This window comes from Callorhinus ursinus, unplaced genomic scaffold (genome assembly GCF_003265705.2).
Source record: "Callorhinus ursinus isolate GAN/ISIS: 27379988/994484 unplaced genomic scaffold, GSC_fseal_2.0 scaffold43, whole genome shotgun sequence".
Taxonomy (NCBI): Eukaryota; Metazoa; Chordata; class Mammalia; order Carnivora; family Otariidae; genus Callorhinus; species Callorhinus ursinus.
The window spans coordinates 10,377,216-10,393,883 of record NW_027397105.1 but is presented as its reverse complement, the minus strand read 5'-3'; the positions used below and the strand labels follow the sequence as shown (position 1 = coordinate 10,393,883).

The following is a 16,668-nucleotide window of genomic DNA, read 5'->3' as shown; positions in this document are numbered from 1 at the left end:
GGTTACAGAAATAGAACTATGGCTCCTCTTTTTGACAAATTAGTTTTGTTGGAGAAACCAACCCACGGCACTGTTAAAAAGAAGTAATGCGCACCTGGGTGGCTCAGTTGGTTGGGCGACTGCCTTCGGCTCAGGTCATGATCCTGGAGTTCCAGGATCGAGTCCCGCATCGGGCTCCCTGCTCAGCGGGGAGTCTGCTTCTCCCTCTGACCCTCCCTCCTCTCATGTGCTCTCTCTCTCTCTCATTCTCTCTCTCTCGAATAAATAAATAAATAAATAAATAAGTAAATAAAATCTTTAAAAAGAAAAAGAAAAAGAAGTAATGCGTACGAGCTGATTGGTTTATGGTACAGCCTATAAATTCATTCATTCATTCCCTGTTCTTAGGAAGTTTGCAATCTAGTGGGGGAGACAATAAACCAGTAAACAAGTAAATATATAGCATGCTAAAAGGTGATATGCATCCTGGAGGTCAACGAAGCAGGGAAGTGTGTACGTTGGGGGTCTCTGGCTTACTATTTAATGTGGTGTGACAAGAGAAGCCCCTCTTAATGGAATGACCTTGGACCAGAGACCTAGGAAGTGAAAGAGAATGAAATATATGGTCTATGGTAATGTAGGAATGTGGGGGAAGAGTATGACAGGCAGAGGGAGCTGCAGGGGCAAAGGCCCTTGGGTGGGAGCATGACTGGCTTATTTGAGGAACAGTGAGGAGGCCACTCTAGCAAAAGCCGTGTGAGAGGGAGAAGGTGAGGCCACTGATGGAAGGAGGGAATGATTGATTATTCAGGGTCCTGGAGGCCAGTGTTAGAGAGTCGGCTTTTCCTCCCAGTGAGACAGAAAGCTATTGGAGCATTGTAAATGGAAGTGTGGTATGATTTGACCTATGTTTTAGAAGCACCGCTCTGTTATGTGAAGATTAGAGTATAAAGAGGCAGGGGCAGAAGACGGGAGACTGGTTGGGAGGCAGTTGCAATCATCCTGGTAGGATGGTCCGTGGCTTGGCCCAGGTGGTAGCAGTGGAAGGTGGTGAGAAGTGCTGAGACGTGGTGGCATTCATGATAAGAATTCTGACATAGTCCATTTATGGAGCTGGGGAAGACTATATGAGATAGCTTTGGAAGAAAATAAAGAATTTGGGGTTTTTCTCGTTAAATTGGAGATGCTTCTTAAGACACCTAAGTGGCGGTGTCAGGAAGGTAGTTAGTTAAATGAGTCTGGAATACAGAAGAGGGTACCAGGCTGAAGATATATAGGTGGTATTTAAAAGCCACAAGTTGGTGGGAACAGCCAAGTTAGAGAAGAGATGATCGAGGTGGACAGAGATCGCTGGGCTTGGGGCACTCCAGGTGCTAGAGATCAAGGAGATGAGGAGAAACCAATGAAGGGGATTGAGGAGACCAGAGAGGTGGGGGGTCCTGGTGTCTGAACCCTTCCTCCTGTTTTGAGGAGTTGAACGATCAGCGGTGACCTGAGATGTTGGTATGTAAGAAGAGAATTGAGAACGGGCCATAGCGTTCAAGTCACGCAGAGAGAACTAGCCATTCCACTCACGATTTTATTAGCCCTAAATATTTTCCACTGCAGGATTTAGTTATTTCTGGCTGTTTTCACTGTCAGATTAACTATGAAAGTCGTTCAGGGCAATTTCCATAAGTTAGTCATTTCTGATACGCAGCAAAAACAGTTACCACTAAGGATTGGTATGCATTTTTATTATTTGCGGTCGTATTCATCTTGGATCACCGGCACGTCTTTGTGAAGTGTTATTCTTCTTCACGTCCTCCTCAAGAGTTGCTTGTGCGTCCATTCGTTCATTTACCCAGGAAGTCTCTCCGGCGCCTGTACCACGCCAACCCTAGGTTTTTCCTGCCCTGACATGAGATCTAATGTCTCCCTCGCAGCGTCTTGCCTTTCTCGTGGCCCTTGGCTTCAGCGTCCCCGCGGTGGGGTTTTTCCAGCCTACCTTGTCCAGCTGCAGTTCTCAGCGTCGGCCCCTAGAGGCCTGACGTCGGTCAGCTGGTGCGGCCCTCCCACGCGTGGGAGGGAACCCTTGGGACGCTCTAGGGCCATATGTAGATGAGATGGGAGGGCACTATGCAGATGAGATGGGCGGGCCTCGCCGGGCAGGCCGCCTGGAGTTGAGGTGGGCGGGCCTGCGAGCGGGCGGTATGCAGATGAAGTGGGCGGGGCCCGCCCGCGCGGGCAAGGAGCGGCTCCGCCGGCGGCCGCCGGGAACTGGAAGGCGTCCGGCCCTTTCTTTGACTGGAGCGGACCCGCCGGACGCAGCTGCCTCGCCAGCCGGAGCCGGCGCGAGCCGCAGCGCGGCGGGCACCCTGTCCGAGGCCGGCCACCCGGCCGCTGCCGGAGTCGGCCGAGCATGGGCAACCACTCGGGGCGGCTCGAGGATCCCGAACCAGGTCTGTGCTGTCGGCGGGGGTCGCGCCGCGCCCCCTCCCCGGCCCGGCGCCCTTCCCCCACCCGCCCTTCGGGCCAGCGGCCGCCGCGCTGCCCCGCGGGCGCCCAGGGGGCGAGTGGAAAGGTGAAGTTCCCGGGATGTGATTCTTGCCTTTGGAATGCGCCAGTGGGGTTGTGAAATTACCTGTGTCTGTTCCGCGACAAGGAAATGCCACTCACTATAAACACGTACCTGGAAGCCCTGGGTCCGCCCGGACGCAGCGAGTGGGGCCGGGCGGGAGCGGGTCTCCGTGGCCGCGAGCACGCAGGCCAGGCCGGTGGAGAGAGGGGTCGGGGCGGGGGGGTGGGGGCGCTCCGTGCCGATTTCCCGGTGGAATCTGACTTGCCCCTCCTGTCTGCCGTCCAGACAGGGTCTCCAGTACCGTGCGTGTAGGCAGTTCTTGCAGACTTCTGGGCATTTGCACAACGAAAAGTGCGACTTGGCAGTCGTGTTCTGGTTCATTGTCCATTTTGCGGTGCCTCATTTGCATATTACACACTTTCTGGAGTCCGGTGGAAGGTGGCAACCCGTCAGCAGATCTGTTACTCATCCTCAGACCAAGGGCTTGATTGTGACTGTTTCTTACCCAAAATAGCCCGTGCTCATTCTGGGATACCAAAAACTTCGCCGGCTTTTCCAATTTTTATTTCATCAGAAATTAAGCGAGCCTGGTGGAGAGTCAGCTGGGCTCTAGTTTTCATCTTTTGGTTCATCATCCTGGCCTCCGGCACAGATTTAGATGCTGATAACCACGGGGTGTGTTTAAAAAGAAAACCAGAACATTTCTATTCTGTCACATGAAGGAAGTGGAATTTAATTTAGCCTCAAAAATTGCATCTTGGCTGATTGGGGAGACATGGTCGACTTAATGCTGGAATCCTGGAGTGGCAGGTGGCGAGTATGTATGTGTTCCTGTGACAGAGTCAGAACCCTTCAAAAATTTCTCAAGGGTGTGATTTTTTAATTGGGGTTTGACTGAGGACGTTGAGGCTTTGAGAGGGGGAGTGACTTGTGCAAGTGACATCCCTGGCATTGGGAGCAGCACTGTAAGGAGACCTTTGGTCTTCCTCACCTCTTTCCCTAGCTCTTGACTCACCTCCCCAGTGCCTCAGCTGTGGGTCTTGGCAGGGAGGCCAAACAGCCTTAGGCCGTTGGGCCTGGGCAGAGGTGGGGGTGCCTTGGACTGGTACAAGAACCAGGATGGAAAACTTTGCCCCCCCGGGAACACTATGAAGAAGACAGAGACAGGGTTACTGTGTAGATTACGTAGGAGTAACTCTAAATGACAACAGCGGGTATCTGAACTTCTTTGGGTAGAACAACCAATATTTGCAAAATAATGCCTTCGTCATAAACAGCGCTATGATGAACTATTAGGTAAAGGATATGTAACATTTTAAAAACACCTCATTAGCACACAACTGCCCAGGTATGAGTAAAAACTCATTTTCTTTGTGTCAAAATTGTGAAGAGACTGCCCCTCTTGTTAGAGCTTTTAAGAGTTATTTGGGTTCCAGCTTCTTTTTTTTTTAATTTTTATTTTTTAAAGATTTTATTTATTTATTTGACAGAGAAACAGCAAGAGAGGGAGCACAAGCAGGGGGAGTGGGAGAGGGAGAAGCAGGCTCCCCGCGGAGCAGGTAGCCCGATGTGGGGCTCCACCCCAGGACCCTGGGATCGTGACCTGAGCCGAAGGCAGAGGCTTAACGTCTGAGCCACCCGGGCACCCCTGGGTTCTAACTTCTAAGTGATGTTGCTTTTTTTTTTTTTTTTTTTTAAGATTTTATTTATTCAGGGGTGCCCGGGTGGCTCAGTTGCTTAAGCGTCTGCCTTCGGCTCAGGTCGTGATCCCAGGGACCTGGGATCGAGCCCCAAGTTGGGCTCCCTGCTCAGCGGGGAGTCTGCTTCTCTCTCACTCTCTCTCTGTCAAATAAATGAATGAATAAAATCTTATTAGAGAGAGAAGACAGAAAAAGCACAAGTGAGGGGAGGAGCAGAGGGAGAGGGATGAGCAGACACCCCGCTGAGTGGACAGCCTGATGCAGGGCTTGATTACATGACCATGAGATCATGACCTGAGCCCAAATCAAGAGACAGACACTCGACCAACTGAGCCACCCAGGCGCCCCAAAGTGACATTGCTTAAAGCATTCTAATGGACAGGAGATGAAAAGGACATTTTTATGCCAGGGACTTATTTTATTGCATTTTTCAAGAATGAATATCATTTCACAATGGGAACTCGATCTGATTTGCTACACGGAAAGATCACAGTTGGAAAATCTTAGGGACTAGTTAGTGTTGCCTGAAAGTGTGAGTATAATTTTAACTGGTCTCTTAATGCTGTGATGAAATGCTGTAGAATGCATCCAAAAAAAAAAGAAAAACAACAACAACACAAAAAAACCTCTGGAAATTAGAGTTTTGTTAAAGATGAATGTATCTTCAGTCTGCTTTACCATGAGGGCTAGGACGAGGTGGGAGCCCCCCACTGGTAGTTGTGGTGCATTGGACTGGAATCAGAACGAGTGCTTCAATGGGTTGTCAGAGCAAGGGGCCCAGAGATGGGTGGTAGAAGTAAGGGGAAAGCAGGAAGGCTGGACAAGGGGAGAGCAAGTTTGATTTTTTTACACAGTTCTTGTATTGTGTCCCTTTTGTCCTTTGAGATGTCCTCCTAAAAGAATTAAGAGGGGTGCCTAGCTGGCTCAGTCGGTGGAGTATGCGGCTCTTGATCTTGGGGTTGTGAGTTTGAGCCCCACGCTGGGTATAGAGATTACTTTAAAAGAATTATTACTAACCAGACTTAGGAATGAAAGAAGTTCATTAGAGACCTGACAAACACGAAAAGGAATGGGAAGCCAGAACTGAGCTGAGGAGAGTTTTACTCATTTATTTTTAAAGATTTTATTTATTTATTTATTTATTTGCGAAGGAGAGAGAGAGCACGCGCGTGCGCGCACAAGCAGGGGGAACGCGTTGCAGGCAGAGGTAGAAGCAGACTCCCCGCTGAGCAAGGAGCCCGATGCAGGACTCGATCCCAGGACCCTGAGATCATGACCTGAGCTGAACGCAGACACTTAACCGACTGGGCCATCCAGGCAACAGTTTTAGACCATGCTGCAGATCCAACGTGTGTGAAAGGAAGCAAGGAGGCAGCAGGTTTGGGCAGGGAGAGCCTCAAAGAGCCATGCAGATCTGGTAAGGTCTTGGCCAGCTGATTGGGGGAGCTCCAGAACAGACTGCCCATTAAAGTCCCTGATCGGGCAGAAATGGCCAGTCCCCAGGGCTCTTGCTGTGGTCAGTCACTGCTGGAGGTGGCCTAGGAAGAATATACCTTCAGCTCAAAAGCCAGATTGAGTCCTGGGACCCTGGTGGCACTAAGAGCCAGAGATGTCCGCTGCCTGCAGTCCTTATAGCTGAACACTAAGTCCTTTCTCTAATAGAGGTCCAAGTGGCACATCTCATGGCTGCCTGCCACAGGACCTCAGTTGCTTGGGCAGGGACGGTCTGTTGAAAGGGCAAATGAGGTAAAATCTCCATCTTAGACCTCCCCTCCCCAGGCTTAAAAGGGCTAGAATACCCCTCATCTTTTCCAGGTGGAAGCACCTGTCCTCTCTAGGGCACACCCGAAGGAGAAGACAGGCTCTCAACTGCTGCTGCTTTTCTAGCCCTGGAGTTGGCCATGGTGGCAGCAAGTTTCCTCTTTTGTGGTGTCTGTGACCCTCTGAGTTGGGTCATTATGACTTACTGTGGTCTTACAGGATGAGCAAGAGAAATGGACCAAGTAAGAGACATGAAAATTTGCATAAGTGAGGGCAGCTAGAATGAGAACTTCCTATGAGTTCCCAGTTAACAGTCCTTCAATTTCCAACCAGGTTGTCAGGACCTGCATTGTAGAGAGGGCTGCTGGGTATAGTTGTACAGGTTGTGCCCTGTTCAAAGGCATCTCGGTATAAAGGGATGAGAGGGCCCAGGTAGGGTTGTATCATTTCAGAGGAAGGGGTGCCATTTTGCAGTTTTCCCTTTTTATATTCACACAAAGGTGGCTAAAATACTAAAGGAGGCCTTAGTCAGAGGTGAGTTTAGTAGGCTTTACCCAGTTTCACTACTACTAGCTGATATTTGCTTACTATTTATTTTAAATTTGCATGTATGTGTTTATTTTTTATTTTGTTATTTTTTTAAGTTTATTTATTTTTTTAGTAATGTCTCCACCCAATATGGGGCTTGAACTCCTGATCCCAAGATCAAGAGTCACATGCTCTTCCAACTGAACCAGCCAGACGCCCCTGCATGTATGTGTTTAAACAATGAATACAAATGATATGAAACAAAAGTAAAAGCATCTATTCATACCCACTCAGGTCCCACTTTATATTAGCTATAGTTAATGCTAACTGGTTAAAGATAAATACCCGAATAGCCACTTAAGACAGTAAAAGTTGATTGCTCCCTCACATCACAGTCTAGTGTGAGTTGGGGGCAGTCTGGGCAGTATATGGTTGTTAGAGACCGAAGCTGGTTGACATTCATCTTCAGCGCCCAGCTGCCAGTTTGTGCTAGATCTGCCCACAGTCAGGAGAAGAAAGAGCACACGGAAGATACTGTGGGAGATTTTAGGGGCCAGACCTGGAAGTGGCACACATCATTTCCCCCCGGGTTTCCACTGGCCTGTCTCAGTCACACGACCCCACCTGGATGCTCAGGAACCAGAAAACGTCCATGTGGAGTGCCAGGCAGAGGACGGCGCAGATATTGGTGAATACTGGCAGTTTCTTTCCAGACAATCAACCACATGTGTGTCAATATTAAGAAAAATTTGATTGGAAAAATTGAAAGACATGCAAACACCTATATATATCCATCACTTAGATTGTACAGTTCACATTTTGCTACGGTCGCTTTGTCTGTCTGTCCATCTCTTCATCCTTTCATTTGTTACGCCACCTTATTTTGGAGGGCATTTCAGAGAAATGGTGGTTATTAAATAATGCAATATATGTTAAGAAAAAAAAAGAAGAAGAAGATAGCAGGAGAGGAAGAATGAAGGGGAGTAAGTCGGAGGGGGAGACGAACCATGAGAGACGATGGACTCTGAAAAACAAACTGAGGGTTCTAGAGGGGAGGGGGGTGGGGGGATGGGTCAGCCTGGTGATGGGTATTAAAGAGGGCACATTCTGCGTGGAGCACTGGGTGTTATGCACAAACAATGAGTCACGGAACACTACATCACAAACTAATGATGTAATGTATGGTGATTAACATAACAATAAAAATTAAAAAAAAAAAGGTAAGCCGAGAGGCCCAAGTAATCACCTCCACCTTTACCACTATGGTAACTACTATATCCCATGCACTATAGTACTTGGTCGACAAGCGTTTGTGAAGGAAGAAAACAAAACTCAGAAGCTGGCTAAAATGAGTCCACTGGGCTAACCTTTGTTTCCAAAAAATAACCTTGAAAGCCTGATATGTATAACATCAGCTCTGTACAACCACATGGCAGTTTTTGGTTCATTCACCCAACTAATACTGTGTGCCAAGGACTGTGCAAGACATTAAATATGTGGTGAACAGAAGACATGGTCTCTGCCCTCACTAAGCTTAAAAACAAAAACAAAAAAAAAGAAATGGTGGTTATTGCCATGATTCTACATAATACACTCTACTGTACTCTTTTCTGACTTCCTAGCCTTCAAGGCTGTCTACTAACCCTCACTGTGAAAGTTGAGGAATTAGTGCATTTTTGCTACTATAGTCCTCTGCCCGCCCCCCTCACTCCTCCAAACCTGCCAGTCATACTTAAATTTCCTGAAGCTCTTGTTAATATGGTAAAATGCCAGTGGTAGAATACAGATGGTGGGTATATAAAATGTGAAATTCTTTCAACCTTGCTGTATGAAATTTTCATTGAACCAAATGTTTAGAATTCCAAGGAAATCTGCTGTTTCCTACCTTTGTTATTATTTCTTCTTCTCCTCCCTTTTCTTTCTTCCCACCTGCATTTCTTGAAAAACCAACTTAAACAGTGTCCTTAGCTAGCTAAATGAGGATATAACATCCCTAAATTTCTTCCTTCTTTTCCACATTATCCTCCGTACCCTGTCCTGGTCTGCCTCTCAACCTTTCACGTGACTAGAATGTTCTGTTCCATAACTAGGATTATTAAATCTTGTGTGCGTTGTCCATAGATTGATTCTAAAAGTTGAAAACTAACATATTAGGGTCCCATATATATTATTTACTGGAGAACCAGGTAGTACATTTAGGTTATAGAGGAGGAAATGTAATCTTACATTGCTTAACTTGTGATCTGTGGCAGATGAGATTACTTTTTTTTCTTTAAGATTTTATTTGAGAGACAGAGAATGTGTGAGAGAGAGCACAAGTGGGGGAGAGGGGCAGAGGGAGAGAGAGAAGCAGACTCCCCTCTGAACCAGGGATGCTCATGTGGGGCTCAATCTCAGGACCCTGGGATCATGACCTGAGCCGAAGGCAGATCCTTAACCAACTGAGCCACCCAGGCGCCCCAGACGATAATTACTTTAAAAGAAAAACAGGAGTAAGTAACTTGGAAAGGAGTTAGTACAAGTATTGTAATTATTTACTTTTAAAATGATTTTAACATGCTTTTGTCCTGTTTTGGAGCGTCTCAATTTTACCTCCATTATTACAGAGAATTTCTTTTCTTCTTGAAGATGAAAAGCACAGTGGTTAAGACTTTGGGCTCTGGAGCCAGACTGTGCAAATCCCAGTTTTGTCACTTCCGGCTCTGAGACTTTGGGCAAGTGATTGAAGCTTTTTGAGCCTCAGTTTTTTCGTCTAGAAAAGGGGTTAGAAATATAACCTCCTTCATGAGGTTGTTGTTAAAACAGGTGAAAGGTTAGAGCAGCATCACACATAGAAAGTGTCCGATAAGCATGTTTAAGTTTGCACTTGGTTACCTTCTGGTCCTGTCTCACTCTTGGGTTAGGCCACTACTTCTCAGATCCTCCTTCTCTGTTTTTGCGTTCCTTTTGCTTTGGCTGGAGTATTTCCTGTGATCCTTTGTTGCCAAACTGTTATATATTCTGTCAATCTCTGTATTCACTCTTTTCTTCCAGACTTCCTGTTGGCTTTTAAAATTCCATTAACTACATTTTCTATTTCCAAAATACTTTTTGTCATCTGTTTGATCTTATTCAAAGCAGTTTGGGGCTTGGGGGAGGGGAGTGGAGTTGGTTGGAAGGCTTGAGCAAATGAGTTAATGGCTTCTGTTGGCATTAGTTTTAGATTTCAAGGATTCATCAGAGTTTTTACAATATTCACTAAGAGAATAGAGTATACAGTTTTCTCAGATGTATTTTGTAGCATAGAAGAATTTCAGAGTAGAACTAATGTTCTGAGAGACATACTTCGGAAAATGTGCTCTTTTGGGATTAAAAATGATGTATAAATCAAATATGAGTGATAATACATAGAAAAAACCCAGATAAGATCAAATATATCTGTTACTGTAATAAATGTGAATGGGTTAAAATCTGCATGTAAAGAAAAAGAGCCTGCTCCTGTAGCTTAAGACAGAAAACAAAATATACATGCTGCAGTAAAGTATATTCTGGCAATACTTTGATTTTTAAAATTAAGTCAGACTTGCAAATAATTAAGCTTTCAAGGTCAGCATCTTGTTAGTCTATGTATAAGTCCAGAAGAATTTAATAGTCATTCTTTAAGGGGATCTTTGATTAATATTCAGTTCCATTTATAAACTTGGTAATAAATTTAAAATATCTTAAATGGTGTTTATTAGTTTAATATATTTAGGTTCCTATTAGGTCTGACTGACAAACCAGTCCAGTTTTGTAAAATCTTATAAATTTAATAATTACATTTATAAACATAGTGATTCTTAAATCCTCTTGTATATTTCAGAGCACACATTCTCTCTGCCTATGTGGGTATATGTAGATGCACACTTTCAAATGGGTGCCTGGGTGGCTCAGTTGGTTAAGCAGCTGCCTTCGGCTCAGGTCATGATCCTGGAGTCCCTGGATCGAGTCCCGCATCAGGCTCTCTGCTTGGCAGGGAGTCTGCTTCTCCCTCTGACCCTCCCCCCACCATGTGCTTTCTCTCTCTCTCATTCTCTCTCTCAAATAAATAAATAAAATCTTTAAAAAAATCAAATTAAAATCAGAAATTACTCAGTTACACCTTTTAGTTTGGAATCATGAGACTGATCTGAACTCTTAATGGGTCCAATTCTCCTAAAGGTAAACATGGAATCCCAAAATGTAGGTATTTCTTTTTTTTTTTTTTTAAAGATTTTATTCATTTGTCAGAGAGAGAGAGAGCAAGTGAGCACAAGCAGAGGGAGAGGCAGGCTTCCCGCTGAGCAGGGAGCCCGATGTGGGACTCGATCCCAGGACCCTGGGGTCATTACCTGAGCTGAACGCAGCCGCCTAACCGACTGAGCCACCCAGGCGCCCCCCAAAATGTAGGTATTTCTTAATACATAATACTGCTTACACACATATGTAATTACATAATTACTATGCTTTTAATTCTTTTATTTATTTATTTAAAAGATTTTATTTGAGAGAGAGAGCATGTGTGGAGGGAGGGGCAGAGGGAGAAGCCGACTCCCCGCTGAGTAGGGAGTCAGATGCGGAGCTCCGTCCCAGGACCCTGGGATCATGACCTGAGCCAAAGCAGACGCTTAACTGAACTACCCAGGCACCCCCATTTAATTCTTTTGAATACTTCTCTACTTAATTCTAAGTCATTCTAGGATTAAAAGGTGGTTTACGTAAGCATTTTGTTATAAATAGTACAGGAATTTCATCCTATGTGATTCTGGGGGTTGCCTTCTCAGGTTGCTGAGGTTTTTAAGCAACAGAGACCTTGGGCAGGGACAAGAACAGGATCCTTACCCTGGACTCACATGCCCACTAGAGCCGTTTTGTCGTGGTGGGAGCACATTTGCTTTGAGCACATACAAAGATAGTCTGTGCATGATAAATTTTCTCTACCTTTCTGTGAGGATATCTATTATTTTGCCCTCATCCTTATTGATAGTTTGTATGGGTGTAGTATTTTAGGTTCAGGATCTTTGTAATCTCTCTGTAACAATGACTTCAAAACTTGAAGAAGGAGGTGGTCATAATGCCCACATACCTTAGATTTAAGTTATGTTTTCCTTAATTCTTACAGCTCATAACTGGGAGCCTGAGATCTTCGTTCAAACGGCCACATCACTTGATTAGAGTTTATACTTTTGTGGCACATAACAGATACATATTTCTTATCTAACTCCAAAGACTTTTGACTTGATAGAACACTACCTGCTTTTCTTACACTTTCTGTCTCTTAAGGCGGTATCTTTCTTTCTTTTTTTTTTTTTTTTTTATTATGTTATGGTGGGAATGAAATCTTGCCATTTGCAAGGCGGTGTCTTTCTTGATAGTAATAGAAATGTGATGTAATTGTGGATCTCTCTCATGGCTTTGTTTGACTTACTGAATCAGTCTACGGAAACAGTAGTATCAGTTAAAGGCCTTCCTCCCCTGCCTCCACATCCACCCCCCCCACACACACACACCACAAAGTACTTTAAAGTCAGACAGGGTGCTCTATATTGATAAAAGTGCAATTCAAGAAGAAAAAGTAGCCGTTATGAAATTCATCACACTAACTAGCAAACTTTGGAAGGGACTATAGCAAAACTTACTAGAAATGCATTAAAAAAACTCAAGAGTAAAAATGAGAGAATTCAACAATACGTCTTACACAGATTTTCTAAATTGTTCATGGTATGGTTAAAGCATTGATCTGTTCTATACCAGAAAGAAAACCTTATTACAGTCTCTTAAGGGAAATTTTACTGGCCACTCTGTGATCATAATGCAATAAAACTGGGTGGCTCAGTTGGTTAAGCGACTGCCTTCGGCTCAGGTCATGATCCTGGAGTCCCGGGATTGCGTCCCACGTCGGGCTCCCTGCTCAGCAGGGAGTCTGCTTCTCCCTCTGACCCTCTTCCCTCTTGTGCTCTCTATCTCTCATTCTCTCTCTCTCAAATAAATAAGTAAAATCTTTAAAAAAAAAAGTTGAAATTTAAAAAACTTAGTCCATTTGGAAAAGTTTGACCCGAATAGAACTGAGAACTATAATTTATTAAAAAATGATTATGAAGTGCTCTGTAAAGTTACAAATAAGCAAATTCATTCCTCTGAAATTCTTTGATGTCCAAAAAGAAACAATGAAAATAAATCAATTACTATACTCAGAAATTAGAAAATAAACCAGAGGGTGCCTGGGTGGCTCAGTTGGTTAAGTGACTGCCTTCGGCTCAGGTCATGATCCTGGAGTCCCTGGATCGAGTCCCTGGATCGACTCCTGCATCAGGCTCCTCGCTCAGCAGGGAGCCTGCTTCTCCCTCTGACCCTGTCCCCTCTCATGCTGTTTTTTTTCCTCTCTCTCTCTCAAATAAATAAATAAATAAATAAATAAATAAAAGCTTTAAAAAAAAGAATAAGAAAAGAAATCTGGGAAAGCAGGAGGGTGTTTTTTGAAAAGGCAGAAATTAATGAGGCAGATGATAACTGTGTGTGTCTCAGCCTTCTCTTGCCCTCAGCACTTAGTGTGTTGCCTGATACATGCGTGGCACATAGTATTTGTTGAATGAATGAAAAAAAACCCCACTAGAATTGAAAAATCTAAGTGTGTTCTTTGTTAAAACAATGAAGTAGATAGAACTGTAGTTAGACTAATGAAGAAACAGAGAATAGAAACGCCCAAAATTTGCAGTGTAAGAATGTATATAATCAAAGATGTGGAGATATAAAAAAAAGAGTAAAATTACAACATTTTGATGAAATTGAAAATGAAACTACTAAAATCAGTTCATGAAGAAATGAAACACTTGGACAGAAAAGTAATCTTGGAAGATATCACAAAGTAACTTAAAAGAAAAGCTGCAAAAATAATCCTGAACCTGGATGGTTTAATAGGTGAAGTTTCTCAGATATGAGAAATATAATTTCCATGCTAAAGTTATCTAGTGCATTGTTTCCCAAAGATTACTGTATTATGGAGGGTAGAGGTAATGGTTTAAGGTATATACACATGACTATTTCTTATTTTAGTAATTAATTTAAAATGTGTTAGAAAATTATATCAAATCTATGTTGCTTAGGATGAGGTTAGGCTACAAAAATGAGCCAGTATTAAGTTTATGCAGAAAAATATTAAATCTATTATAATAGGACAAGCAAATGCAAATATAGATAAAACTGTGAAGGTGATACACAAATAATAGAAACTTGGAAAATAGTCTGAAGTACATAAAAGATGGAAAGCATTCCAGTTTATTTTCCCAAAAGTAGTGCTAATACTACCAATGCTGTTCCTGATACCAAAGCCTTTCAAAGATAGAGCTAGCAAAGAAAGCCGAGTACATTCTTCCTGATGTTGATGTACGAGTCCTAGCTGAAATATAAGCCAAATTTAATCCAACCATATATTTTAAAAATATTATACCACTGTAAAAAACTGGTTCATTCCAAGAATGCAATAACACTATCCTATAAATTTACACCAACAGTAAATTGAAAGAGAAAAACATTTTTCATCTTATTTTAAATTAACATTATCAATAATGTATTTAATACAATTTAACATCTACCTCAGAAACATTTAATAGGAATGGGGCGCCTGGGTGGCTCAGTCAGTTAAGCTTTCGGCTCAGGTCATGATCCCAGGGTCCTGGGGTTGAGCCCCGCATCGGGCTCCCTGCTCGGCGGGAAGCCTGCTTCTCCCTCTCCCACTCCCCCTGCTTGTGTTCCCTCTCTCGCTGTGTCTTTCTCTGTCAAATAAATAAATAAAATCTTTAAAAAAAAAAAGAAAAAAGAAAAAAACATTTAATAGGAATGAATGGATCCTTTCTTAAGATAATAAAATGGTCTGAAAGCCACACACACCGTGCTTAACAGGAAACTGAAAACATTCCTTTAAAGGTCAGGAAAATAACAGTGGTGCCCATACAGGACATTGTTTCTAAATAGACTAGCCAAAGCAATGTAATTTAAAATAATAATAATAATAATAATATTTTTGAATATGAGACAAAATTAGCATTATTTCTGGTACAATAATTTTCTTGCAAGAAAAGCTGGGACGGTCAAATGAAAAACTGTTAAAACTAATGAGAATTCAGTAAACAGCTTGGAAATGCCCATATATGTATATGCATGTATAAGCCATATGTATATACGTAGGTGTGTGTGTGTGTGTGTGTGTCTAACAGTAGCTTTCTTTATGCTAGTAATAACTCGAAACAGTGGTTTGTTAGAAGGTCACATTCATAGTATGAACAAAGTGTGTATAAAATCTGGGGGAGAAATAAGGAATGTACAAGGCCTCCATGGTAAACTGTAAACTCTTAGAGATTTAGACCCCAGTGATGATGACACAGACATTCTCTGTTAATGGGGGTATTATCCTTCATATATTATGGGTTGTAAAATCAGAAATCACTGCTGCATTTTGTAAAATGCCTTTTGGTATTCATCTTGATGTTAACGACTTTTCTTGTTAGACATAATGATGTCATGGATTTGAAAATCTTTGCTTTATATGACATTTTAAATCCGGTTTTTGTTAATACCCCTTTTGGATTTTTTTCTTTAAACATGGAAGATGAATTAGCGTAAGTTTTTATTGGTTCCTTGTTGCCTTATATGTGACAAAGGGTGTGTGTGCAAGGTTAGCTCTGAAGTTTCTGATAACTTCAGTATGCTATGATTTTATGTTTTTAGGCTTTTTCTTTTGTTTAAAGTAAGTTCTACACCCAACATGGGGCTCATGAGGGGCTCACCATGACCCTGAGATAAGGAGTCCCAGGCGTCTCTATGATTTTAGATTTTTAAACTTTCTAAGTCAGAGAGGTATTTTGTGAGTGGAGGAGACTGGAGTTTTCTCTCTTGAGCATGTTGCCCAAATGTGCCTTAGGTATGAGATTTTTAGCCTGTTGAATTCTGTTTTCCTTTCTTAAAATTTTTGAGAGAGATAGAGAAAGCACACGTGCGAGCGGAGGGGAGGGGCAGAGGGAGAGAATCCTCAAGCAGACTCCCCGCTGATCGGTGATCCCGACGTGGGGCTCAGTCTGACGACCCATGAGATCATGACCTGAGCCGAAATCAAGACTCCTACGCTTAGCCCACTGAGCCACCCAGGGGCCCTTACTTTCTTAAAATTTTTATATGGCTCCACAATCAGATGAAACCAGCCTGTGTTGTAGTGTCACGGAAGCAGCCTGAGAACACTGAGCATCTTGAAGGCTTCAGCGTATCCTCCTGAAGGTCTTGCCATCCCCTGACAGAGCACGCCCCTGGGACCAGCCTCCAACCCGACCGTCGTATGGTCAAGGCTATATTCTCGCTGCCATGCTTCATGAGCAGCCATCTCCCCAGTGTGCCCACCCACTTCCCACTCAGCCTTCGAGGCCCCCCAGTGTCCCCCTCCACGCGAACATCGTGTGACAGCTGAGTGGGAACTACCTGAGAACACTTGCTTGTCTGACCCCTGTCCACGGCCCCCCAGACACTCCCCAGAGGCCCTAGCAAAAGAGCACAGTTTGAATGAATGAATGGCAGCCATCCCCTGTATTTCCTGGAAATTTTTTAATTCTCAGGAGAAGGTAGTCTTTATATTTTAAAATTGATATGGTTGGCCAAATATTTAAAACAGAGATTAAAAAAAAAAAATCACTTCACGTTATGAACTTCAGAAAAGCTTGCTTCACAGAAAGAGATTTTCCACATTCCACACTACTACAAAGATAACCCAGAAATCCTTGGGCCAGCTACTCCCTGGGGGCCTGGCACAGGGCGCCACCCCCTCCCAGAGGCCCAACGGGCCCCCAGTTCCATGGCCCTCTGCATTTTTACAATTCCCACCTATTCGTAAATACTGTCACCAATATCCTTCTGCCCCATTCCTTGTTCTTAACCCCTGCTTTTCGAAAAATTAGTCTTTTCCCCCTTCACTTCTTTACCCTCTCTCATTTCGAGCTGCGTGTTCCAAATTGAATTAATTATGGGTAAGTGTTAAGATTAGGGGTCATGATAAACCTGGGAAAGTAAGGTCATAAATTTTGACCTGAAACCATATACAATGAAGAACCAATGCCAACAACCTCCCAAGGCCTTGAAAATCCCCTTTGTTTTATCTGCCAA

General features: G+C 43.5%; 1 protein-coding gene across 7 annotated transcripts in view; it reads left to right on the top strand.

Annotated features, from left to right (window-relative positions):
• The window catches only part of SPECC1 (sperm antigen with calponin homology and coiled-coil domains 1), a 270,576-nt gene that overhangs the window by 119,645 nt on the left and 134,263 nt on the right, over nucleotides 1-16,668 (top strand). The window contains exon 1 of one of the 7 annotated variants that reach the window (XM_073881774.1): nucleotides 2,202-2,420. The exons of the other annotated variants lie outside the window; for them this stretch is intronic. Coding sequence (XP_073737875.1) covers nucleotides 2,381-2,420 — 40 coding nt within the window. The 5' untranslated portion in view covers nucleotides 2,202-2,380. Of the gene's footprint in view, nucleotides 1-2,201; nucleotides 2,421-16,668 lie in introns of those variants that run through there. 7 annotated transcript variants of the gene reach the window in all.